A 25094-nucleotide genomic window follows, 5' to 3' on the forward strand; every position below is an offset into this window, starting at 1 on the left:
GGGAGGCTTCCTTTCCTTAGGAGAAAGTCACCAAAATCAACTTACCATAACAGCAAGCTAGAAAAGAAGCAAACAGAAGAAAGAGTGAGAGACTACTCTACCATGTGATAATTTCGAATGTAAAAATATGCATTGTGAGACAACAGAAAATCATGTACTTACGGCATTTATCTTTGATGCTTTGGATGAGGGCACATTGCTTTAAAAGAAAATAAAAGAATATGTAAAGAGAGCAAATCAAAGGCTCATGAGGTAACGAGTCATTCTGGACACATGCAACTTACATCGATGGAGTCGCCTCTGTTGCCCTTGGGACCCTGTAAAACCAAGGAACAAAAGGCTGAGAGGCACAGCAGATGGAGAATTCGAATAAACAGTCTTTGGCCCCCAGAAATACAAAGAGCAAGACAAAGGGGCCCCTGGATAACCTTGATTGTTTACAGCCTCTCCCTATAAACCTGATTTTATCCCTTGCAAAGCAAAAGAGAGAAGATTCTGAGAGCAAACGTGTTTCCCTGGGAGGTCATTTAGCTTTTGAAATAGTCTCATGTTCTGAAACCAGGAATCTCACCACCAATCCATGTAAAGCCCACAAGTGAGCTTGGGTCTAGATTCTGCTTCTCTTGAGAAAAGAGCTCCGTTTCACACACTTGCTTGATACGCCGTCCCCTGCCGAAGGGGCAGTGAGAGATCATTGAGCTGCCCTGGTTCCCTCCATATCTAATGCATCCCAGCTGAATTCCACCCTGAGGAGCTCTAGGGACTGACTTGAGGCTTCCCTCAGTGTCCCATCCCTAAACCTCACCAACCTGACAGCCCAGCAGGCATCTCACGTGCCATTAGTTGTCTTTTCAGGGGGCTATTTCTGCCTGCTTGGTCTTCTGCAGGAACTGGCTTAATGTGCTCCCAACACTTCACCTACTTAAAGACAGCAATCAGACCCACCTGACCAGCCTTCTTTTCCCTAATTCAACCAAACTAAGCCCTGAACCTTTCCTTCTAGGAATGATTTTCCAACTCCTGAATTATCTTTTCCATTATTTTTTGAAACTCATCAATTTCAATATTGAGGGACAATATATGGAGAAATTCAAATAAGAAAACAAAGGTATTAGCAATAAAGAGGTTTGTGAAGGGCTGTGGGAGGATGCCCTCCTGGCTCCTGGTGGCGGCATGACTAGTGGGCTTTAACTACAAATCAGGACCTCCCTTGGGGATTTCATAGACCACAGGAAGCATTGTCAAACCAAGGCCTGGCATAATTGCACTGCTTCTACAAGATGCAAGCAAAAGGTATTTAGATTTCCCCTCTTTGGTTCCTCCTCTACACAAACCTCAAATGCACCTATGCCAGGAAACTATAAAGGCAAATTACAATGAAACCTATTTTTTTAAAGTTTCTTGTTTCTCTAAAATTCAAAATCTCTTTGCTGCATCGTGATGTCAGAGAGGTGGTTTGACAACCAAGCAAATACAAAGAGAGCACGTTTTCTTGTGAGCAAAGCAGATGGTGGGAAGTTTTCAGGGACTACGTGTAAAGCACCCAGCCCCAGGTTGCTGGGTCAGAACTGGATAAATACTTACAGCTGGTCCTGGGTAGCCAGGGTCTCCCTTCTGTCCAACTATCCCTGGAGGTCCCGAATTTCCCTAGAGGGAGCAGAACAAACATTGTTCAATTGTGTCAGAAAGTGGAGAATTTAAGGCTCCTATAGTTGGAAGGGACGGTAAAAGTGATCTAACCCAAGGGACTCCATCACCACGAGAAATCTCTCTTTAAGGGAGCTAAAATGTCTCTTAAATTCAAGTTTAGGCACAAGCAACCTCAACAAAGCCAATGGGAGTCCCCCGCCAACTATAGAGGGATTGTGTTCTCTGCCAGGCTAAGGTAAGACAGATGCTTTCCCAAGAACCATTAATATGATTACTAAGGACTCCCAGGAGAATAGGTAACAGACAATGAATTAGCTAAGGTGTTCAATGTAGATAATCATCCAATGTTTTAAAGCTCTTTGGGATATTAAATGATCTAGTTTGACTGTCTTCACTGATCAAATTAATAGGATAATCATGTTTCTTTTTAAACTACATTTCAGGCTGAAAATAACCATCAGCAACATTTACCCAGATCTAGGCCACAATTTGCTAATTGAAGACTCTGCCATTTTAAGAGGGTGAGTAAACATCCATTGAGGAATAATCTGGCCAGGTGTGGTGTCTCATGCATGTAATCCCAGCACTTTGGGAGGCTGAGGTGGGAGGATCGCTTGATCCCAGGAGATGGAGGTTGCAGTGAGCCAAGATGGCACCACTGCACTCCAGCCCAGATGACAGACTGAGACCTTGGCAACAGAGTGAGACCTTGTCTCACACACACACACACACACACACACACACACACACACACACACACAGAATAAAAAGAAAAGAGCTATCAGGGCCAAAAGTAGCTTAAGGAAGAGGAATCTCAGCACCAGTAGTCTGAGGAGCCCATGGCCTTGGCCTGGCTCGCTTGCAAGCCCAGAGGCTTCAGAAGCAGTTTCCATGCCTCATTCACTCCCGTTGCCTGGCCGTCTGGGTTGGCATGGCCCAAAGTGACTGCACAGACTTCCCAGTCACCCCTAATGAGATTCGAGACTGTAGGTGGGTGCTGTGCCTGGAGTGAGCTGGGCTGGCGACCCTGGAGGTGAGTTGGAGGAAGAGGAATACACCTACAGCAGGAGAGCCATGGACCACAGCCATGGTGGCACCCTGAGGACATTGGTCTGGGGCTCAGGATTCCCTTCCTTCCACCCTGTGCTATCCCTGGCCAGGGTGCAAGTGAAGGATAATTGTCAAAGCCTCAGCAGTTAATCACATTGAGACATACATTCTCATTCCTCACTGCAGCCAGGGCCCAGGCAAACTTACCCTTCGGCCTCTGATGCCTTTGGGTCCTGTTGTTCCATTTAGCCCAGGCTCACCTGGGTTACCCTGGGAAGAAAGCCGAGAAGTGGCACAGTAAGCTCTGGAACAGAAGATCTCACTGAGGGTCCGTGGGGCAAGACATCCAGGGGACGTGTGGGTCACACTTTTCCGGGGCACCCAAGTGGTTAGCTTTGATTCACTTTTCCGGTGGGTTACTAGTATATTTGTGGTATTTGCAGATAGTCTTAATTTATTTAATCCGTAATGATACTATCATATAGGTTATAGCATTTCACAGCTTACAGAGTACTTTGATTGCAGTATATTTTATTTAAATCTCATAAGCACCAGGACAAGTGTGTATTGTGACCTCCACTTGACAGATGAGAGAGTGTTTTAGGAAAGGAAGGGTCTTTCTCAGGGTAGCCAAGTTAACTGAGTGGCTGACCCAAGACTAATGCCAAGATATTCTGATTCTCAGTCCACGGATATACCAGAGCCATCCCAAAATCATGATGATGCTTCACCAACCAGGGATTATTTACCTTTGGTCCTGGGTATCCAGGGAATCCTCTTTCTCCCTATAAAAGAAAAATAGATTATTTAATCCTTGGTTCTAATTTAAATTCATCTAAAATAAATTGACCTTGAAAGAAAGAAATGTCTGCTGAGTCATCAAAAGAAAACACTCCCTCAAATAGAAAGACAATTTTTAAAGAAATAATCCTTTTAAAACACAACACATCAGAAGTTGTCCTTGGAGCCTCCTGGCAGCAAGGACGCTTGGATAATCCTCAGCAGATACGTACTTTTTTGCCTCTGCGTCCTTCACTGCCAACTCCGTCTCTCCCGTCATCTCCCTAAGAGTGGGAAAGAGATGCGACTGTAGGTCGCCATGCCTGGCACACCATAATCACCGTCTCTGCCCTGCCACTGCCCTGAGAAGTGGATCCTTGAGCTCCTGAAATGTTTCCAGACTAAGGTACAGGAGTAGGCACACTTCCTGCTCCTGTCCTGTCCTCCAAGTGTGAATGAGACCATTTCTGTAGGTGGTGGGCTCAAAGGACTCCCGTAGCAAAATGGCACTGGCGGACTAACGTAGAAAGAACTGCTGGTTGCTTTTGGTAAAGATTCTGTTTGGATGTAGAATCAAAGACTCGTCAACCCCAAGAATCTTAGAATTGACAGGAATCTTGATGGTTACTTTGATTCTCTGCATCCATGAGTCTTTGATTCTACTTCAAAACCAAAACACTGAACTCCATCTCTCAGGCCCAGGTCATATTCCCCCTCCCCATACCCCTTCCCTTCCTTCCAAGTCATCACGCCTAGACCCCCTCCTTTCCAACACCTCCCCCCAGCATGCTCAGATCGGTTCCTGTTGCTCTCTCATGAGGAGCATTCAGAACTGGACATCATTAATTATTTCAAAAGAATCAGAAGAACTTGTGTGAATTGTACATTACTATCTCTAACGTATGTAGGAATTGCCACTTAGTTAATTTACAGTTTTCAACAGATATCAACAACCAGAGATCTGTTGACCCAAATTAATAGAAACAGAATCAGGAAGAGATTTCCTTCAACGGTTTGAATAGACTTTGAAGTCTGATTTTTTCCCTGTGCTTCTGAGATTAAAAGTAATACAAACAGATTTGTTTTTAAACTTCAGTTAGTTGAAAAGACAAAAATGCAAGAAAGAAAAATATTTTAATGCTTGGGATTAAAACAGTCAGATCAATCTGGTCTTTTTATATAGTGTTTAGGTGTCATCACTCCTTTTGGAAAAAGTCACAATGGACCGTAGGTTTCTTTATTCTTTTGTAACGTAGAAATGTACATTACAAAATTATTGTTGGTGAGTTGCTGGGGCGTTTTTAAATAGCATTTAAAAAATGAGTTACTGAGGTAATAATTTCTATTCCTAAGATGTCTCATTCAAAAGAAATTGTTTCCATCTGGACTGAGACCTAATCAAATCCAATTCCATTTTAACCCAAATGACATTTACTTCTTTGCAGAAAAGCTTCATCTAGTTATGCTTGTAAAGAATTTGCGGGACCTAAGATGAAGGTGGTTTAAGCTTCATTAGCCTCTACATTCCCTTGTATCAGGAAAAACACAGGGGAAAAAAACGTCTCTACCCACGGCCCACCCCACCTCTCTACCCCTGCCAATAAAATAAAACTTGTTAAATTAATTTGCCGTGGATGAGCAAGTTTCACTATTTCCAGCCGTATCCCCAATAATACAAGAAGCAAGGCTCATCTTTATTTGGAACCCTCTCCTGGCTTCCTGTACCTTCCAGCAAAGAGTCAGCGACAGCCTGACCCCGAGTGCTCTGTGACCTTACCGTCTCCCCACGAGGGCCCCGGTTCCCGATTCCTCCTTTTGGTCCTGGCTCTCCGGGCTCACCCTAGACATGAGAAACATGGCTGAGACCCTGTGGCCTGAGGCTGGCTTACAGTGTGATGCCAAGCCATGCTTTTGCTCTAGGTAAGGGTGCTGCAACATGCTGACTTCACCTTTGAGATTTCAGTGGAATGATTTTCTAAATTGCAACATTCATGTGCAAACTCCTGGAAAAGAATCCAAGAGAGTTTGTGTTTGTCCTTTTCACCAGCGTGGCACAGGGGACGGGCTGATGAGAAGAGAGAATAACGGCTGGGAGAAGAAGGCACGGAAGGTGGTGGGCATTGAGCCCAGCATAAAACCCCAAAACACTCTCCAGGCAGAGACCATCGTGGATTCACAGGAACTCATTTCTTTTACAGAGAACATGCAGTCTTTTCGGACTGGTTATGACAAATTGTAATTTATCTCAAAGCTAATAGAAAGGAGGTTTTCAGGCAGCCTTCATACAGCAGACTTGCTGTTATCCAGAACAGTCAGGGTTGGGGCTCTTGGATGATCTAAATGTGATTAGCTGAGCCGCTGTGCGTGCACTGCCCATGTTTAAAGACTGCTCGTTCCATATTATACTGAAACTGTGCCAAGCATTGCCCGGCTGCTCTGATGGCTCAGAGGGTGCTGCACTATTGGCACAAGCCAAGCAAGAGAGGAGCAGAAAATCCAGCAGCTGATGGAGGGCTGTGGCCAGGAGAAAGCCAGCCCTCTGAGCAGGGATGGTTGGTGGCAGGGATGGTGGTGGGAATTATGGTGGGGATTGTCGGGGGACAATGATCCCACTGGCCAAGCCACAATCAACAGGGGAGGCTGGAGTGGGAACCAGTAGTACTGAAGAGGAGGGACAGACAGACTGACCAAAGAGAGAGAGGGGCATGTGTGCCTGGCTGGTCCCTGTCCTCAGGAAAGCTCTACCTTTCTCAAGACAAACCTTTCTTCCTAGGGGACCGGTTCTGCCTCGTTCTCCAGGAGCACCGGCGGCACCTCCGCTTCCCTGGAGCAGGAGGGGAGGAATGTGTCAGTCAAGGGGTCAACCATCCAGGCAAAGTTGTCTCTGAAACCTGACTCTCCCCTGCATGGAGGTCAGAGCCCGCCAGGAGCATGGGACCTGTCCCACCTGCAAATCCCAAGCACTCAGCTCTGAGCACAGGGCTACGGACTCAAATATAAACGTGCACAGAAATGGCATGCACAAATTTAAAACATGAGTATTACCACTCAGTGCCAGTTTTCACAAATTAATGCATGTTGCAGTTATTAATGTACATATCCTAGGTTCCTGACAGGACGGCAAACTCCCAGATTTTATGTGACTTTATTCTGCCTCCCTTTTCACACCCTCACAGTGAGCACCTGGTACATATGGGTATGTTAAAGCCTGTTAGGTGAATGAATAAACTGATGGATGAAATTAACTCTTAAAATGTGGTACAGTCTACCCAGCCCAGAAATAACATAAAATAGATGGGGAAAAAGTGCAAATTAATAAATGTTTCTGGAGCTACTGGATAACTATTTGAATAGCTTTGCATCTATACCACCTTAAATTGCTGATAAATTACAAGTTAAGTAAATGTTTTTTAAAAACCTCTAAAATATGTATTTATCAGCTTTCAAGCTAGAGAAGGACTTTCTAAGCAAGTTCTTGTCTGCTTCCACCATAAAATATTTTTGTACATTTTTGTAGCAACATATTGAGCTCATTACCAGTTTATTAGTCATTTTCTGGTAATAAATGACAGGATGCCTCCCTCAATATCATCTCAGACAAGAGGGAAACCTGAATACGTAATTCCATGACACCTGATCCTAGCCCAGCAATGACAATATGTCTCTGCTCATCATTGCTGATAGCTACATTGCAAGATAACATCCGCAATCACAGCAAGTTTAAGGGCCATCTTCTGTGCTGAACTCAAGGGTGAACTTGAGGCACTCACTATACAAAATACGTAAGTACAAGGGGCTATCTCCAGGGACCAAAGGTGAAACACCTTGCATAATCTAAGCATTTTGGTAGATTTAGATTTTCCAGGATTCCATCCTGAGGCGTATCCCCTGATTTCCACCCAGGGGCCTACACTTGGAAGGAGCAGAATTGAGACTTAGAGGCCCCTGGAGCACCAAAAAAGGAAACTCTTACTTTCTTGGGGTGAAGTAGCCAGTCACTGCAAGGCCTGAGGTTAAATTTGGGGTTTTTGTTGCCAAAGAGGAGAGCTAAAGGGAGGTCTGTCTACAATAGCATCATCCGAGAAACTCTCAGCCTGCTTGGCAATGTGCCCTCTGTTCAGCTAGAGAGGGGGCTGGTATTAGGACAGGCTTACCCGAGGTCCAGAAATGCCTTGTTCTCCTATCAGCCCTGGAGGACCAGCAGGACCAGCTGGGCCCTGAGGAAGGAAAAGACCATCGTGAGTGCTAATGAGGTGACTTTCCATGAGAAGCCTCTGCATGGCATCTGCCCATCCCACAGGGCCTGGAACCTCACTTCTGCTGGCCAGAAAAGGCCACCAAAACCCACAATTCTCCTGTCTTAGCTGCAGTAGCAGCTGCCTCAATCCAGAACGTGAATAGGCAAGTGAGCTTAAAATGTATATAAGCAACAAGCATTCAAACAAAAACACGTAGGAGAATCTTCACAGAAGCATCATTCACAATTGCCAGAAGGTCGAAACAACCTAAATGTCCTTCAACCAATGAGTGGATAAACAAAGTGTGCTGTAGCCACACAACTGAGTATCCTTCCACCATGTAAAGGAATGAAGTGCTTCTACATGCTGCAATGTGGATGAAGCTCAAGAACATGATGCTCCGTCAAGCCACACACACAAAGCTGCCTAATAAATGATTCCATTTATACAAAATGTCCAGAGTGGGCAAATCGATAAAGAGAGAGAGATTAGTGGTTGCCAGGGACTCGGGGTGGAGGGTGACGGGGAGTGACTGCTAATGGGTACAGGTCTCCTTCGAGACTATGTTTTGAACCTAGACAGACGTGATGATTGGACAGCATTGTGGAAGTACTAAATGCCACTGGATTGTTCACTTTAAAATGGTTAACTTTCCGGATATAAATGCCACCTAATCATTTTTAAAATGATTTGTGAAATATCAGAGGGCACACAGTCACACAAGGAAGCACTCACCTGTGCACCTCTGGTCCCCTGCTCTCCCTCAAAGCCTGGCTGGCCAGAACCGCCCTTGTTGCCCTTTGAAATAAGAGAAGATTCAGGGAGGAGTCAGGATGGTTCCTGTCAACGTCAGCTCTTTGCTCTACAGTCATTTCTGGGCCAGGGACTTGGCAAGCAACCAGGGAAAACTCAGCTCTTCCAGAGGTAACAGATGATCAAAGCAGTAACCCCAGGGCGAGACAGTGAACACAGGAGCCAGCTGTCTCCCTGCGCTTCTACAATTGTTCCTCACTCTTGCCTCACCTCTCCTCAGACAGCTTTGTGAAACAAGGATCATTTAGACCTAAAGCAGAGGACCAAGACACCGGGAAGTTGCGGGTTGCTGATGGCCAGATAGGTGGGCACGTTCTGGAAGAGGCACCCACCCGGACGCTACTGCCTCAATCATGTTTCCTGTACTTGGACCCCAAGTCCCCACTGGGCACCATTTTCTCTAGACTGCAGAAGAGGCTGTTTAAGGAGACAGCTGACAGAGCCTCGGGAGCCATGACAGCCCAAGGAGGATGAAAGAAAAATAAATCTCAGAACCCCAAAATCGCTAAGTCAAAGGGAAAAGTCAAGCTGGGAACTGCATCAGACAGAGCTGCCTCCCATTCTATTCTTAAATAAGATAGCTACAAATATATATATACTTTTTGAGATGGAGTTTCACTCTTGTTGCCCAGGCTGGAGTGCAATGGCATGATCTTGGCTCACTGTAACCTCTGCCTCCCGGGTTCAAGCGATTCTCTTGCCTCAGGCTCCTGAGTAGCTGGGATTACAGGCATGCACCACCACGCCTGGCTATTTTGTATTTTTAGTAGAGATGGGGTTTCTCCATATTGGTCAGGCTAGTCTCAAACTCCCGACCTCAGGTGATCCGCCTGTCTCAGCCTCCCAAAGTGCTGGGATTACAGGCGTCAGCGACCACGCCCGGCCAGATTTTTTTTTTCTTTTTTTTTAAGCTGCATACCTCCCTCACATTCTGCCCACAGGGAAATTCCTTGTGGACAAAGGACAGACAGAACTGAAAGTCATCCCTCTGTTCATGGGAGACAAAGGCGTATCCAATTGCTTCCTTCACCCTATTTTTCACTAAGCCTAACTAAGGCATAGGTGACTGTTCTTGTAAACTGTGTATTCAGCGAAAGGCTAATCAGAGACTCAAAAGAATGCAACCTTTTGTCTCTTATCTACCTATGACCTGGAAGCCTCCTCCCCTGCCTCGAGTTGTCCCACCTTTCTGGACTGAACCAATGTACATCTCACACATATTGATTGATGTCTCATGTCTTCCTAAAATGTGTAAAAGCAAGCTGTGCCCCGAACACCTTGGGCAGGTGTCATCAGGACCTCCTGAGGCTGTGTCACGGGCATGTCCTTAACCTTGGTGAAATAAACTTTCTAAATTGATTGGGATCTGTCTCCGAAGCTTTGGATTCATAGGAGAGAATGTTTTTCACTCCTGGGCTGGGCAGCATCTGGGCTGTTTGAAGAGAGCCTCCTGGGGGCACTCCATGAGGCTCACCTTAGCTCCAGGGGGTCCCCTTCGGCCAAAGCCACCCTGTGGAAGAAAAAGTCCCACAAACTGTGAGGGGGAGCATGGGACGCTGGGCATGGGGCCTACAGCTCTTTCAGACTTCACCCTCTTATTCTGCGGTTACTCAGGGGAATCTTCCCAAGCACCCACATCATGCCAAGAACCAGAAACCACACCTCATCAGCCCTGGGGAAACTCGCACACACAGACACCCTTCCTCCACCCTCATCCGGGTGAAGTTTCGCTTCCTTGCTGCTCCTGTTAATCACCCAATGGAAGTTTTGAGAATTACTGCAGACCTGCCAAGCAAAATAATGACTCCTTTTGGCTGCACGATCCCAGCCAGTTTCAAATGAGGAATGTGAAAAGAGAATGTCAACCTGTCTATTTTTCTTCCATCTTCGCAACTGTAGTGAGAAGTCATGAAATACGTTAATTATAATGGAAGGGAGTCCCAGGCTCTCCAAGTGATCCTGGCCAAACACAACACACACTCGGTTAAGTAAAATATCTGAAGTGCACACATGTGCACCTAAACGTCTCATGTACTTAGGTAGGGCTCACGACTTGGCAACATTTTCCTGGATGCTCCAGAGGTGACCTTTAGTTCAAACATGTGGGCTTACTTCACAAGTAATCCATTAATTTCCACCTCAAAATTGTTTCCTCGGCAGTGGAAAGGTTTGGGGTGGGACTTTATGAATGTCCTAGGCGGTCTTTGCAAAGTTAGGGTTGGTGTTGCAGAGGCTGTGACCGACTAGCTCTGTTGTGGCGCTCAGTCATCTGCTACATCAACCTAGGAACCTCACTCTCCGCTTCCAATGGACCAGCCCAGTGATCTGCAATGACCAGTTTGCCATTATTCACTGTAATGCCACCTGCTTCAATGAAAGACCTTGGCTACCTTCCACGGAAAATTTGAGAGAAGAGGACACTCTTCTCTACAAAGCAACAATCTGGCCTGGCCCCTCCCAAAAGAGACATGCTAGAGTTCCATGAGAGTCCACCAGCACTCAGTGATACATTGCTCAGGCCAGAGGCCGCCTGCAGAGACTCTAAAAAGGGGATGTAGGCATGCTGAAGCCCAGTGGGAGGGACATATTTCAGCTTGGTCTGAACCTGGCACTGTGGTCCTAAGGGAAGGGATAGCAGGCCATTAGGCCACAGAAGGAAGAACTGAGTCCTCAAGAGCCCGAATTCAAATCCAGTTTCTACCTTGTGTGTAGAATTGAAATTAATTGTATGAACTACTCAATTTTAAGTCACTTCATGAAACCAAGTTTTGGCTCTGCTCACACGCTGAGTTGTAATAGCCTGTTGTAACATTTGATGAGTATTTCTTCTTTTTCATTATATAGCTTCTTTTTCATTATATAGCATTATTCAAAAATAATGCTCACTTCCAAGCAGTTGATCCAGGTCTTTAAAATTTATTAAAAATAAATAAATAAATAAATAAATAAATAAATAAATAGTGCTCAAACTTTTTTAAATGATATTTTCAAAATTTCTATTTTCTTCTGAATTTTCAAAGCAAAATGATGCCCATAGTCCTTCATTTGATTTTGGTGAGTCGCTCCTTTTGAAAGCCCCTCACCACAGTGTACTCTACTGGCCCAAGTGCTGGGGCCTAACGAGCCATGAGCCACTGCCCCTCAGGGCGTGGCTGAGGGCCCAGTTCCCAGCACCCAGCCCCAGCTTGCAGCCTTTGTGCTCTGTTCATTTTTGAGCAGAGACCTCTCCTAGGCACCCACCAGCATCCTGAAATTCCTTTGAGGGGTTACAGACTTCTACACCACTGCCTCCCTGAGCAGGGGTCTTCTCCCAGCTACAAGGGAGATGCTGTCTGTGCCCGGGGACCCTGGAAGCTTTTGGAAGGCTTCAGAAAAATCATTCACATCACTTTGACTTTAGCATTTCTTCAACAAGACTGAGGATTAGGCATACAGGGAGCTATTCTGCTATAGACATTTCTGAAATGTCTTGAAATTGCAAGATGCAATACACCAGAAAAGAAAGAAATCTAGTTTTGTTATTTCACTTACAGCATCCCCCAAAAAACCCACAGATAATTACAAAAACAACAAATCTGCAACCCCCTCAGCCTTCTTGCCCCTTATTCCCTCCCTCCCCCAGTATCAGGATTTCCATTTGGGTTTCTCAAATATTTAGTTGGATCAAACCTGGCCCAATATTTGAAAGTAGCAAAGATATTATTTTTAAAAGCATCTGTTCAGTATGTTTTTGGGGAGAGCAAGAATTGGGGAGAGAGAAGAGAAGAAGCACCAAGGAAATTATAAGAATGAAAATAGATTGGAGTAACAACCGTTTCAGACATCCTTTTACATTCACCCAGTAAAGAGCTGTGGACTAACCATGCACCAGGTAATGTTGGGCAGATCTTATGGCACTAAGTATTGTCACAGAGCCCCCCAAAGCCCTAATGGCACTCACATTCTTCCCAGTTTCTCCAGGTCCTCCAGGTACTCCATCTCTCCCTGGGACACCCTGGTGTGGGGAAAATTAGCATGAGATTCTCATCTACAGAGAAGAATGTCCAGCTCTGAAATGCTGCACAAGACATTGCAAGGAAAGGGGTCGATTCACAGAGGAAGAGCCCATCTGCAGGACAGTTGCACACTTTGCAGGATGCACCGGACTTCAGTACACTCCCACCTCTACAAGCCTTTGGCTTAACAAGCACCTTCCGTAAATATCTAAGAGGCACAGATTCTGCTGAGAAGCCCCACTTGGCAAGGGTCACTCTGGTTCCCCACGGAGACTTCCTTCATGGGGACTCTGCTCCTAATCTTAGGCTACCCTGCAGTGTTAAAGGCCACGTCTTTGGCCTCTGTGGCTGCTGATGAGCCGAGGAGCGTGTCCTTTCTCTTGCCCTCAGTACAGGGAGAGTCTAGGAATGTGCAGAGCCCTACCATGGGGCCGAGGTCACCGGTTTCTCCTTTGGGTCCTCTCTCCTGGCTGTCTTGTCCTGGGTTACCCTGAAAGAGACATGGGAAAGGGAAATGAGCCACATATGGAAGGAAAGCAGCTGCCACTGGACTGGGTGGTCAGGGAAATATTAGCAAGGACCTGCATGCAAGGCTTGGAGGGACAAGCCCTTCGGCCACAGCCCATCCAGGTAACATCCATGCAGGTCTTACGGAACCCAATCACAGGATCAGCAAAGCACTCTTAGCCCCAAACAGGTGCAATGGTTCTTCCCCAGGGAGGAGGATGCCCCAGGCTCACTCTTGCTTATCCTTGGCCACAGAGGCAGTGTGGACTGGAAGAAGAGGCTAGCTTGTACTGCTCATTTGCTTAAAGGTTTTACAGAGCCACAAAATGAGAAAAGCTGCAAACTCTTCTCTTTTCCAAAAGCAAATTTAAAGTGCCCTGATACCACATTTTTGGAAACTTCTCAGATATTTGTGTAACAGGACTTGCAAATGATTATCTGGTTAGCAAGAGAACAAACACATCTCCCCAAGCCCCCAAACCACAAGAAAAAGACAAAGCACATACTTTATCAACATGTTTTAAAGCAATTTCAAAAGTAGCATTCTTCCTTTCATCCCACTTTCCCAACAACCCTCTTCCCCAGGCTCAGGTCTGAAATCATCAATAAAGAAATCTTCTTTACCGGGTCCCCTCGAATCCCAACATCTCCTCTTTCTCCTTTCTCTCCTCGAGGTCCTTTATCACCCTAAAGAAAAAGCACAAGTGGATGCTAAAAACTGATGTTTCCATGTTTATCTCACCCTAAAAATCACATTCTTCAATTCATAAATCTTAACTAGAACAATGTTTACAATTTACTCATTCACCATGAAGGCAAATTCACTTCCACATATTTTTAATTCGTTTAGTAAATCCATGAATATTTATTGGGGACTCACTTTGTGCCAGGCACTGGAGATTTATTTATAACAAAACAAACTCAGTCCCTGCCCCATGGGATGTGATCTTGAAACAAGAAAATGTACTGTAATGTGTCAGAGCTGAGAGGGGATGTCATGGGTGCACCCACAGGTGAGGTCAGGGAAGGCTGCCTGGAGGAAGTGGGCTTGACATATATGAGAAAAGAAAATAACTATTCCCTAAATGAAATGTTGATATTCTTTCCATAATAGCAGCACTGTGGAAATACACCTACCCTTCTTCCAGGATTCCCTTTCTCTCCAGAAGAACCAGGCAATCCTTTGTCTCCCTGCCAAAGACAAGGATTAAAGGTCACACCTGCTGCAATTTCTATCATAGACTGGGTTGTTAGTTTCTGGAATCTTCAGAACCAAAAGCAGTTTCAACTTAGAGTAAAATCACTTACATCTTCACCGTCCAGACCATCCAGTCCAATTTCTCCTACTTCACCCTAAGAGGGAATAAGGCAGACAGGTAAGTATAGAAAGCTATTCTGGCAAAGGAAGAAATGAGAAATACTGGGAGAGTTTTCCATTTGTAAAACAAAACCAAGCTTGCATACCTTCTCTCCTGGGAATCCCCGAGAGCCCTAGAAGGCAAGGGGACAGGGGAAGCATTAGCTTTTCCTGCAGGGCTGGTCCCTCGGGCAGAAGAGGCCAAGGGCTGTTCCCCCGCTCCACCCCATTTGAATGTTGCAGTGTCTGAAAATTTAATATTAGAGTCCCACCCCTTTGGATTCCTCTCTCACCACCACGTGCGATGTTTTAAAACTAAAACTAGGACTGAACGCTTGGGTGGTCTTGGCTCCCTGGGCCAAGGGGAGGTGGGACCCAAAACCCAGGGCAAGGAGCTGACTTTGTAACTTTGCAGCCCTTCCTTTCAGCACCTGCCTTCAAACTTCAGCAAACAGAGAAGTAAGTTCACCAGCCTTCAACCCACCTGCTGTCCTCTCACTCCACTCCCTTGCCTGACTGCTCCCATGGTCCAGGGCCGGGGCGGTGGGCACCAGCCTCCCCTCCCCATGTTCTCTCCTTGTGAGGGTTTCCTGGCTTCTTCATGTTTCCATAGGGAACTATTTCTCCATTCTCAGGCTCCCCACCAGATGCAGGCCCTGCTCCTGAACCCACCCTGCTCAGAACTGCCTTCCAATGAGAGGTCACGGGCTGCTGAATGCTGAGGTCAAGAAGCCTGGACCGGTGGCCTCCCTCCCTGGCAGCATCTGGAGAAACTGCGAGTCACCTGATCCCTCCCCACGCTAGCACCCCCATCACCCACGCCTCACCTTTACTCCTCTCTGGCCCGGGCAGCCCTGGAAACCTTGAGTGCCATTCACACCAGGCGGACCACGCTCACCCTGTTGTGAGAGACAAAGGCATTTTGCAAGCTGGAGCCCTTCATCACCCTGTCTCTGCCGGGCTTCCAGCAGCATGAAGGGTACTGTGAACAGCATGCAGCAGAAAGCAGATTTCACCATGGGGAGCGCCGATCGAGGCTACGGGGAGCGCCAATCGAGGCTACGTGAGCCAGGGAGCCTCTTGGGCCCCTGCATGAGGCCTGGCCTGGAACCTGCAGTTTCACTGAAGGGAATGAGATCTGGGAGGGTAACAGCGCAGACAGCACTGCCCTGCGGGGCGAGGGTGGGTGGCCCCCAGCACTGTGTCTCGGTGGGTGCTGAATCCCAGGAAGACCCACTGGGCTGACAGCTCCTCCAAGTGATGCTTGATTCCCAGTTCTCTAGCCGAGCCCTGCCGGCTGGGCCCTGGTGACCACACTGTTCCTCGTGAGCCCCTCTGTCCCCTATCCCAGGGCTGGACCTTGATCTAGGGTCCCAAAGCTCCCCAGACAGGCGTCTGTCCCGGGCATTGCTCCCATAGACCCTGCTACTGGGGTCTGTCCATCCCCAAGACCCTCAGACACTGATGATCTGATCCAGCAACATCCCCTCCAGGGACTGCCCTTAACGGGGTAACCCCTACAGCCCTGGTGAGGTCTCCTGCTGTGTCCCCGCACCTCAGCTCACTCCCATCTCTACTTGCATGGGTGTACAAATTCGGTGTCCCTCTGCCTCAGAAACCAATTAATCCCTCCTTCTGAAACAGAGTAAGAACAAATCCCACCCTTCATGCCCACATTTGTCATACTTCAATTATCGTACTTAGACATCCAGGCAAAGTTGTTAAGAAAATTAGAAATTGATTTTTCTCCCAAAGGGAAAGCCATCAGCAACTGAACAAATGATGAAATCCACAATGCAATCTCAATGGGTAAGGATCAAGGAGGGGGTGAAATTTTAGGGACTAAAACAATTTTTACTTACGGGTCCACCCTCATCACCAGGATAGCCTCGGTAGCCGTCTTCTCCAGGAATACCCTGAAACAAAGTAAATCAGGTCCTCTGTTAAATCCCGTGGTCTTCTTTGCTCTAGAGTAAGGATCCCTGTGGTCCCCCTTCATTTGGCAGAGCAGCACTAAAACTCAGCATGGCTTTCCCTGTTACTGCTTTTTCCCTCAGTACACCATGTCACTATTCTCTCTATCAGGATCTCTAAGGCTCCTGCTCTGCCAAGAAAGCCTGTTAGTTCCTACTGACTCAGAGCAAATGCTACAAGTTCCAGCCGCCATTCACAGCCAGGCTGCTGTCAGGAACGCCAGTTCCCTTTAACATTATTTTATGAAATGAAGGACCAAGATGTTAAAGCACAGATCCCCTTATCCTGTGCAAAAGGAGGGTCCCGCCTGAACCATCTTCACTGGAACAGGCCCCAGCAGAACAGCACATGGGTCTGCCCCTCAGAGCTCCTCCTTCTAACATAAGAAATGGTCTCTCGTCTCCTCCTTCATCTCCACACTCTTCTGTTAGAGAAATTACCCCACCAAAGTAATGTCGGACTTCTGACACCTCATCTCAGGGGTGGGCAAGGGTAAAGCCACTGTACCTTTGGCCCGATGCTGCCGATGGGCCCGCGGTCTCCCCTCTGCCCAGAGCACTTGCAGGGAACCCCACAGCAAGCTTTCTCGGCAATGTTGTCCTACCAAAAGGAAGAGAAATCAAATGTTCAGATTCCAAGAAATGCCCAGCAGAAAATCACAAATGCGCTTTAAGGGTCAAAATCGGATGCGTGGGGGTTTCACGGTGTGAGATGAAGTCCCTCCAGGTGACATTTGCTGGACGACTGACGATATGATAGAAATTGCCAGCAAAGTCAGGAAGGCCCAGCTCCTGGCAGTCGGGCTGCAGGTGGGAAGTCACCAATGGGAAAGCAAAGAACAACCAAAGTAAGATAGATCTTATCCACAGTGTCACTGCAGGCTGGACCTTATTTCTAGAAGTTTCCATCATCAAATCTTAACTATAACTTACATATGTTCCAGTTCCAAAGTGCAAAGCCAAGCAAATGGCAGATGGCCAAGACTGAAGGTGGTTCCAGAACAGATATCCATGACCACCCTTCCTTGGAACCAGGGTGAGAGTCATGGGATATGGTACCAGCCCAGAAAGAGGCTTCCGGAGCAGCCGTGGTGGGAGCAGGCACAAGTGGTCCTGGCCTCGGAGCCACAAGCTTCTCAACTCCAGGTCACACCGACACCCTGTACATTTTCATCCCATCCTGCCCCTGACCTTATGTGGGAAAGGGCATGCCCAAATACATTTCCATCTGCTAAATTAATGGTGGGCATATGCACTTTCTTCCAATGAGCTTCCAAGAGCTTTCCCTTTCTCCCATATCCCAGATTTGTGAGCTAACTCAACCTACTTCCACCAATAAAAAAATCCTGATTCTAGCCCTGCAAAGAAGTATGGAAGAAAGGAAGGAGCCGGGTCCATTCATCCCATTCTCATAGCCAGAGTCCACTGTTGCTACCACCAAAGAATCTCTGAGTTCGCAGCTCAGCCCCACATCTCCCAAAAGCTCCATCCCCAGTCTAAACCCAGGAGGTCACACCTCCAGCTGAGAGAGGCTGGCCCTGGGGAGAATTAGGAAGCCTCAGAGGGAGCTTCATTGACACAGAGGGAAACAAGGGAGGGCAATTAAAGCACTTCTCCACCCAGAAACAGCCTTTCTTTTCCTGCATTTGTTGTTTTCATCATGTAAGATTTCAGATGCTCTTGACATGGTTTCCTATTTGAGGATGACCAATCTCGATGGTTTGCATCCCAGCGATAGTGTTAAAAGAGGCCGTTGCTAAGGGAGCAGAGAAAATGCTAAGGCCACAACCTCAGCGTGCCCAGGATCCCCTTCCAGCTCGCTGGATTTCCAGCGATTTGCTATCTCCATTTCCAGATTCACACGTGTTATGGCAACAAGGCAGTTCCCAAGTGAATTAAAAAAATTTAATTATCCACCAAGGCACCGCCTCCCCCATTCACCTGGTGATAATTAACTTCATTCTCTTGAAATGCCAAAAGATGTGGTATCTAAACTGGTTTGTGTACAAAGACATAAAAAAAACTCACAAGCTGCTCCGCTAGTTCATAATCCAAGTCCAGCAAGTTAAGCCTCAGGGGCCTGTCATACATGAACCCTCGCCCAAACTCCAGATGCATTAGCCGCTCCAAGTTGGCCACTCGTTCAAGGCCCACCAGGATCAAGGCATGGACACCTGCAAAGAAAGACACATTTAATACAGCTCACCTAGGCGCATGGAAAATGCAATGTCCTTTTTTCCTGACTACATTTTTAAAGAAAACTTCAGTGTAAAATTTAGCTTTTAACTTAAATATATTTAATCGAGTTGATTGGCTACTCTGAATAGTTGAAATACTCAAACTTTGGACTCTGCTGAATAATTGTTTCCGGTATGTCAATAACTAAACTTATTACTAAAGATATAGGAAGTGGCATCCGTGAAGTGTATTCATGCATGAGTTCTCAAACTCAGGCCCTCTGTAACACGAGTATGCTGTGGGAAGTATTGAAATACTAACACCTCCAAAATCAGATAGTAGCAGCCTCGTCTCCATTGCTTGGGAAAAGTAAGCTAATAAATAGAACGTTCTTAGGATAAATTGCACCTCTGTAATGGCATCCACTTTCTGATAGTCAGTGCTACCAAACACCAAAGCAAGTGAAGAGTCAAAGATCACATCTGATAACAGGCATGGCTGTCACCTTATGTTTGGTACATCATTGCTTACAATGTTTTCTTTGTATTATTTGGGTGTAGTGTTATTAAATGTTGAACTGTGATAACTGCAAACCAAAAATAGAGCAATGTATTTTTATTAGTAATTCCTAGTTTATATGATGAAGTTAAATGAATCAATATTTCATAATCTTTTGCAAAAGTATCATGCTTTCTGAACATTCTATCACCTGAACAGCCACAACACAGCAGTAAAGCTGTCTAAGTACAGAAAGAATTTTTGTTAGCTCCATCCCACAGCTCCAAGCAGGTGATGAAGGGCCACGATGCTGGGAGGAAGAGTCTCCCAAGACACGCTGCTCCCTTGGGGCACTGCATTAGCAGAGGGGTTTCTCTCCAGCACAGCAGTACACCCCGCCTCACCAGGGTTTACTTCTCATATTTAGAAAGCCTTGGCACCTACCTTCTTGGCGGAGGTTCTCAGATGCTCTGTGTAAATCAGCCAGATCTCCATCTGCTCCATCAGTAAAATGAATGACCACCTGAAGATAAAAGAGCTGTCAAATCCCAGGAAAACTAAAAAGGAGTGTTGCAGACTGCTGATAGAAAACTGAGAAACTCACTGTCTCAAACCCTTCATTTTACACTTACAGAAACTGAGGGCCCAAGTTGAGGAATGATTACCCATGTTCACAAGACGTTGATATTGCACTTAAAATGGAGGAGTATATTTGAGTGCTTAATTTATTTTAAAAAAGACAAGCAGCAATGACAACAAAAACAATTTATCTCATTCTCATATTTCTAAGATGTAGTTTCTGCAAATCATATGCATATGTGTGCATGCATGTGTGCGTGCATGTGTGTGCATGTGTGTGGGTGCGTGTGTGTGGGTGCATTGTGTGTGCATGTGTGTGCATGTATGTGTGTGCACAGGTGTGTGTACATGTGTGGGTGTGTGGGTGTGCATGTATGTGGGTGCATATGTGTGCATGCATGTGTGTGCATGCATGTGTGCGTGCATGTGTGTGGGTGCATGTGTGTGTGTGCATGTGTGCATGTGTTATGGGCTAAATTGTGTCCCCTCAAAATTTGTATGTTAAGTCCTAACCCCCAGTACCATAAGAATGGGACTGTATTTGGAGATAGGGTCTTTAAAGAGGTATTCAAGGTTAATGAGGTCATTAGAGTGAACCCTAATCTAGTATGACTGATGTTCTTTTAGAAGAGGAGATTTGGACACAGACACGCACAGAGAGAAAGCCATGTGGAGACACAGGGAGAAGACCCCTGCCTACAAGTCAAGCAGAGAGGACTCAAGGGAAACAGCCCTGCCCACACCTCAAGGATGTCAAGCCTCCGAGACTGTGAGAAAATAAATGTCTGTTGCAAAAGCCAGACAGGCTGTAGTACTTCATGATGATCCCTAGCAAACTCACATGGCGTGTGTGTCTACACAATATATATGCATGTATATACACACATGCAGGCATGCACACATACACACAGAGAAATGAAAGTGGAGAACATACTGACTGGACTATAATTAAACATAAATCAATCACAAATTCAACTCATTCAAGTTAAACTACTGATTTCCAGGATTCTTTTAGAGCTTAAGTAAGGCTACCAAAATGAGGAAGACAGGACATGACATTAGATCAGTTAATAAGTAAGGGATTTTCCATGTAGACACTAACAACCCAGTTAAACATGAAGAGGATTTAACTTGGGGGAAGGGGCTTCCTCCTTTCCAGTAAAAATCTGGAAATTGCCCAGGAAGCACCTGAACCAACGGGCCCCACGGACCTTCACACTGTCCGGCGAGGACTGTCTGAACTTGTTCTGGTAGACCTTCAGGGTGTCCTCCGTGAGGACATAGGGGTGCTGGCTGCGCATGTTCCGGAACTTCTCGAGCATCTCTGGCTGGTACTCGTCAAAGTCAAAGGCCTCCACCGGGCCCGAGGGCGTGTTGGCCACCACTGACACACGCACAGTGGGCGAGCGGCCGCCGCTGCAGCTGACCCTGTGCATCTGGCTGATTCTGTTCAAGATGGCGTCCACCTTGGACTCGAAGCCCTTCTGGGCCACAAAAACATTCTGGTCTCTAGAACCATCAAACCCCAGAATCACATCCAGATTACAAGCTGGAAAGGAGAAATGCAGGAGATGAGTTCTTAGCTGGGGCTGAGGAGATGAACTCTACTTATACCAGCAACAGGGGCAACCCAGGCAGAGGACCACGGCATCGCACTCAAGTGCAAAATAAGATCCTGTGTGTGTGAGCTTTGAGAAGCAATTTGATCCACCCCTCTCACAGAGAGAAATGAGGGCAGCTGTTAGGTGCCAAATAGTAAGCTATTTTAAAAAGTTGGCTTTTTTGGTGTTGTTAATTAACTTTGGTGTGATGATACACCATCGGTGTTTAGATGCACCCTAAGTTTGTGCTTTAAATTAAAAGCACTTGAAAATCAAATATTCTGATCTCAAATACTTGATCTAATAAATCTATAATTAGACACAGGAATCAATAAATCTGAATTGTTTGAGGGATTAAGGAATAGGGGAGAAAAGTAAATCTTATAAAAGCAAAATACGATAGACTTCTACTCTTATCTTGGAAGAACGCCCTAGGTAGTGGTGAGGTGGGTGTCAGGACCAGTCCCAGTGGGTATAAGTAAATATATGAAGCAACCAAATGCCTAAGGACTGCAGAGGTCAGCGCCAGGGACCAGACAGCTAAAGAGGCACAAATGTTAACAGGAAAGGATGGAAAATATGCACATAATGGGAGTTACCTTTGGCAGCATCAGTTACACCAGGGCACAGGGTTTCATGCATCGCATCATGCAAAGTTTCCAAAACTTGCTCGCTCAGTTCGGACAGCTCCTGGACGTTGCCCACACGGAACGCTGTGGCGCTGTTGGACGCTATCTTTCCGACCTCCTCTGAGTCGATATTCCTCACTCCAACAGCAAACACTTTGACCCCCCTCTGGGTGAGGGCCAGGCTCACATCCTGTGCATCTTCCACCGACTTTCCTCCCGTGATCACAAAAGCAATCTGAGGGACCCGCTGGTCCAGGCGGCTGCCTGCCTCAGGCACGAAGTGGTTCACCCGCAGGTGCTCAAGGCCCACCCTAGTGTTGGCGTGTCTTCCCCCTTTGTAGACCACTTTGTTGATGGCGTCAATAATCTGCCTCTTGGTGGAGAAGTCCTTCAGGAAGAATTCGTCAGTGGGGTCAGAGTTGTACTGGACAAGCCCCACTTGGATGGAGTCGCCATCTTCATAAACTGTGTCCACGATTTCAGACACAAAACGAAGCACTTCCTGGAAACTGTCCCTCCTGAAGTTGATGGAACCATCCAACAGGAACACAATGTCTGCTTTCTTCTTCTCTAGACGTGATTACAGTGAAAACAAGGAGAGATTGGGTTTCCAGACCCAGAACATAAATACACAAAAGGTAAAATTAAATAACTGAAATAAGACATTCCTAATAATTTATTCACAGTGAAACCTTCACTCAAATCCATGCCTCTTTAGTCTGTAGTTCCTGAATCTGCAGCTCCCAAACATGCTAAATACAAGAAGATGAGTGATAAATCCTCTAAACAAAAAGGAAAGGAGAAAAATTATTTGATGTCACACTCTGTGAAAACTCAGTGACAGAGAACTTCAGTTATCCCGTGCAAAATGGCATTGTGACAAGAATTCAGTAGGGACCTGGCTTTGACATTTGTGATCTCAGGTGTTTTAGGAAATGCCACTAGAAGTTTCCTTTGTGGTCAAGAATTTTAAATGGTTCCTAGAAGTGAAGAGATGTGTGTTAGGGGCAGAGCAAGGAAGGACTGGGAGAAACAGATTGGAAAATAGGAAGAGACCCCTTAACCTTCGGATGATGGTCGGAGAGCTTTGTAGGAGCTGGCTGAATATCAGTGGTATGGAGGGTAATTTCTTGATTATAATTAAACAATTGAGACTGGAATAGAGAGGAGGAAGGATGAGAGAAAGTGTGAGGGATGTGAGATGTGCCACAGGCAGCCTGGTAGGGAGCAGTGAGCTAGGGAAACGGGCATACTGCTCCCCTTTGAAGAACCAACCCTAATGGTTTGCTTCAGTTGTCTACATGGCAATTACTTGGAGGAGGGACAAAGAAAAATATGGGCTGGTGGAGAGATCCACTTTGCTTTTGCAGCCCCAAAGGCGAGAACTAGGAGCACGGGGTAGAAGCTGAGGTGGACGACTGCAAGTCTTCCAGGAAGGTGCTCCCTGATGGTCCCACCAGGCCAAGGAAGGAGGGGACCTGGACTATATTGGGCATCGGGCCACTGGGCATGGGCCAACTTCAAAGTCATGTTCAGTGGGGCATGGACTGGCTGATTTCAAAGATGCCATCCTATTCTGAGAGCCAATGAGTTTGTAATTATCTCAGTGCAACACTACAGAACCTTTCAATGGGGCTATGATTAGTCTCAGGAGTGATGGAAGATCAATAATATGCTTCCTTCTGCAATTTCAATGGAACTACTTTTCCAGTATTTAATTTCTAATATTATCTGAAGAAACAACCCAGAGAGAAGAAAATTATTAAAAATGACTACTGATTACTTTTTTAACTAAAAAACAAATGTTGATGTCACACTCTGTAGTCATGGGTCACACAGTGCGTACCTGGCCGTGAAGGGGGAGGGGTGTCCACCCCTGGAGGTGCAGGAGTGGCTGCGGAGGGTCCAAATGAGTTCATGATTCTTTCCTCTATGTTGGGAAGCTCTCTGAACTCTCGCACTGTGAAGACCAGTCTGGGGTCATTGGTGATGGTCTGCAGCTCTGTTCTGTCGATGTTCCGGTCTCCTACCCCTAAACTCACAATCCCCGAGGAACGGATCACCTGGGCAAACCTAGACACGTCGTCCTGGGATTTTCCACCCAGGACCAGGACCAGGTGTTGGGGCACCCCGTCTTCTATGCGACTCCCCGCAGACTTAACAAAGAGGTTTCTTGCCACAAATTCGAGAGCCTTGCCAGTGTTCAGTGGGGACCCCCCTCTGAGCCTCAGGCGCCGTATGGCATCCAGCACCGGGGCCTGGGATCTGTAGGTCTTCAGGTAGAATTCTGGGAAGACATCATTGCTGAACTGCACGACCCCAACTCTCACTTTACTGGGGCCAATGTTCAGTCTTCGAACAATCCTACTAACAAAATCTCGAATATGTGCAAAGCCATCCGGCCTAACTCCCTCAGAGCTGTCGATCAGAAAGACGATGTCTGCAGCATCACTCTCAACTGCTGCAGATCAAAGAAGAAAAAGGGAAACGTTCAGTGTGTAAGTAGCTCTCGCCCGGGTTTGGTGTGCACCTTGCACCATAATCTTAATCAGCCTTAAGATTATATCCCAAGATGCCTGTGTTGTTTGTATCTTGGGCTTTTTGAAATTAGCCGTTAAAAATTGGACTTTTTACACCAAAACAATTTCTGCTCCTTGAAATATTTGAAGTTATCCAAAACGTGTCTTTCTGAATTTACTCTATTTAAATTTTGGCATTGTGGTCTGGGTTACTACTGATTTCTAAAATGTAAGCAGCATTTAGAAATCAATCTTGGGCTACCATAATCTACAGAATCATGAACTGTTGCTACCAGAAGAGACCAAGGCCACTGGGGTCTATATCTTTGTTGTGCAAGAAGAGAAACAGCTGAGGCCAAAGGTCCTCGCCTTGTCCAAGGCCATCACTTAGCAAGTGAGACCCTTGAGGAGCCCAACACCATCCCAGCATGCTGCCCAGGCTCAGCCCATGGGGGCAGGGATGTACAACACAGTGCCATATCCAAGGGATCACATTAATGCTCCCCAGGCATTTGTGTCCTCGTATTTCCTTTTTGCTCACACATCTCTAGCATTTATACAAAGTTTTTATTTTTCACTATTATTCTTCTATTTCCTTTTCTTTCTTTCTTTTTTTTTTTTTTTTTTTTTTTTTTCTGAGACATGATCTCTTTCTATTTCCCAGGCTGGAGGGCAGTTGCAGTCACAGCTCACTGCATCCTTGACCTTCCAGGCTCAAGCAATCCTC

At 46.2% G+C, this 25094-nt stretch overlaps 1 protein-coding gene across 1 annotated transcript in view; it reads right to left on the bottom strand.

The window, feature by feature from the left end:
* Positions 1–25094, bottom strand: part of COL6A3 (collagen type VI alpha 3 chain) — a 90218-nt gene that overhangs the window by 20779 nt on the left and 44345 nt on the right. Inside the window, exons 10-35 of the mRNA XM_054477909.2 lie at positions 23695–24309; positions 21819–22418; positions 20830–21167; positions 19484–19562; positions 18392–18537; positions 16872–16964; positions 16253–16306; positions 15218–15289; positions 14498–14524; positions 14342–14386; positions 14171–14224; positions 13658–13720; positions 12951–13016; positions 12472–12525; positions 10006–10041; positions 8454–8516; positions 7635–7697; positions 6242–6304; positions 5258–5320; positions 3714–3764; positions 3450–3485; positions 2908–2970; positions 1585–1647; positions 285–317; positions 163–199; positions 46–57 (exon numbers count right to left, since the gene is read on the bottom strand). Coding sequence (XP_054333884.1) covers positions 46–57; positions 163–199; positions 285–317; positions 1585–1647; positions 2908–2970; positions 3450–3485; positions 3714–3764; positions 5258–5320; positions 6242–6304; positions 7635–7697; positions 8454–8516; positions 10006–10041; positions 12472–12525; positions 12951–13016; positions 13658–13720; positions 14171–14224; positions 14342–14386; positions 14498–14524; positions 15218–15289; positions 16253–16306; positions 16872–16964; positions 18392–18537; positions 19484–19562; positions 20830–21167; positions 21819–22418; positions 23695–24309 — 2889 coding nt within the window. The remainder of the gene's footprint in view (positions 1–45; positions 58–162; positions 200–284; positions 318–1584; positions 1648–2907; positions 2971–3449; positions 3486–3713; positions 3765–5257; positions 5321–6241; positions 6305–7634; positions 7698–8453; positions 8517–10005; positions 10042–12471; positions 12526–12950; positions 13017–13657; positions 13721–14170; positions 14225–14341; positions 14387–14497; positions 14525–15217; positions 15290–16252; positions 16307–16871; positions 16965–18391; positions 18538–19483; positions 19563–20829; positions 21168–21818; positions 22419–23694; positions 24310–25094) is intronic.

This window comes from Pongo pygmaeus, chromosome 11, assembly GCF_028885625.2.
Source record: "Pongo pygmaeus isolate AG05252 chromosome 11, NHGRI_mPonPyg2-v2.0_pri, whole genome shotgun sequence".
Lineage (NCBI taxonomy): Eukaryota > Metazoa > Chordata > Mammalia > Primates > Hominidae > Pongo > Pongo pygmaeus.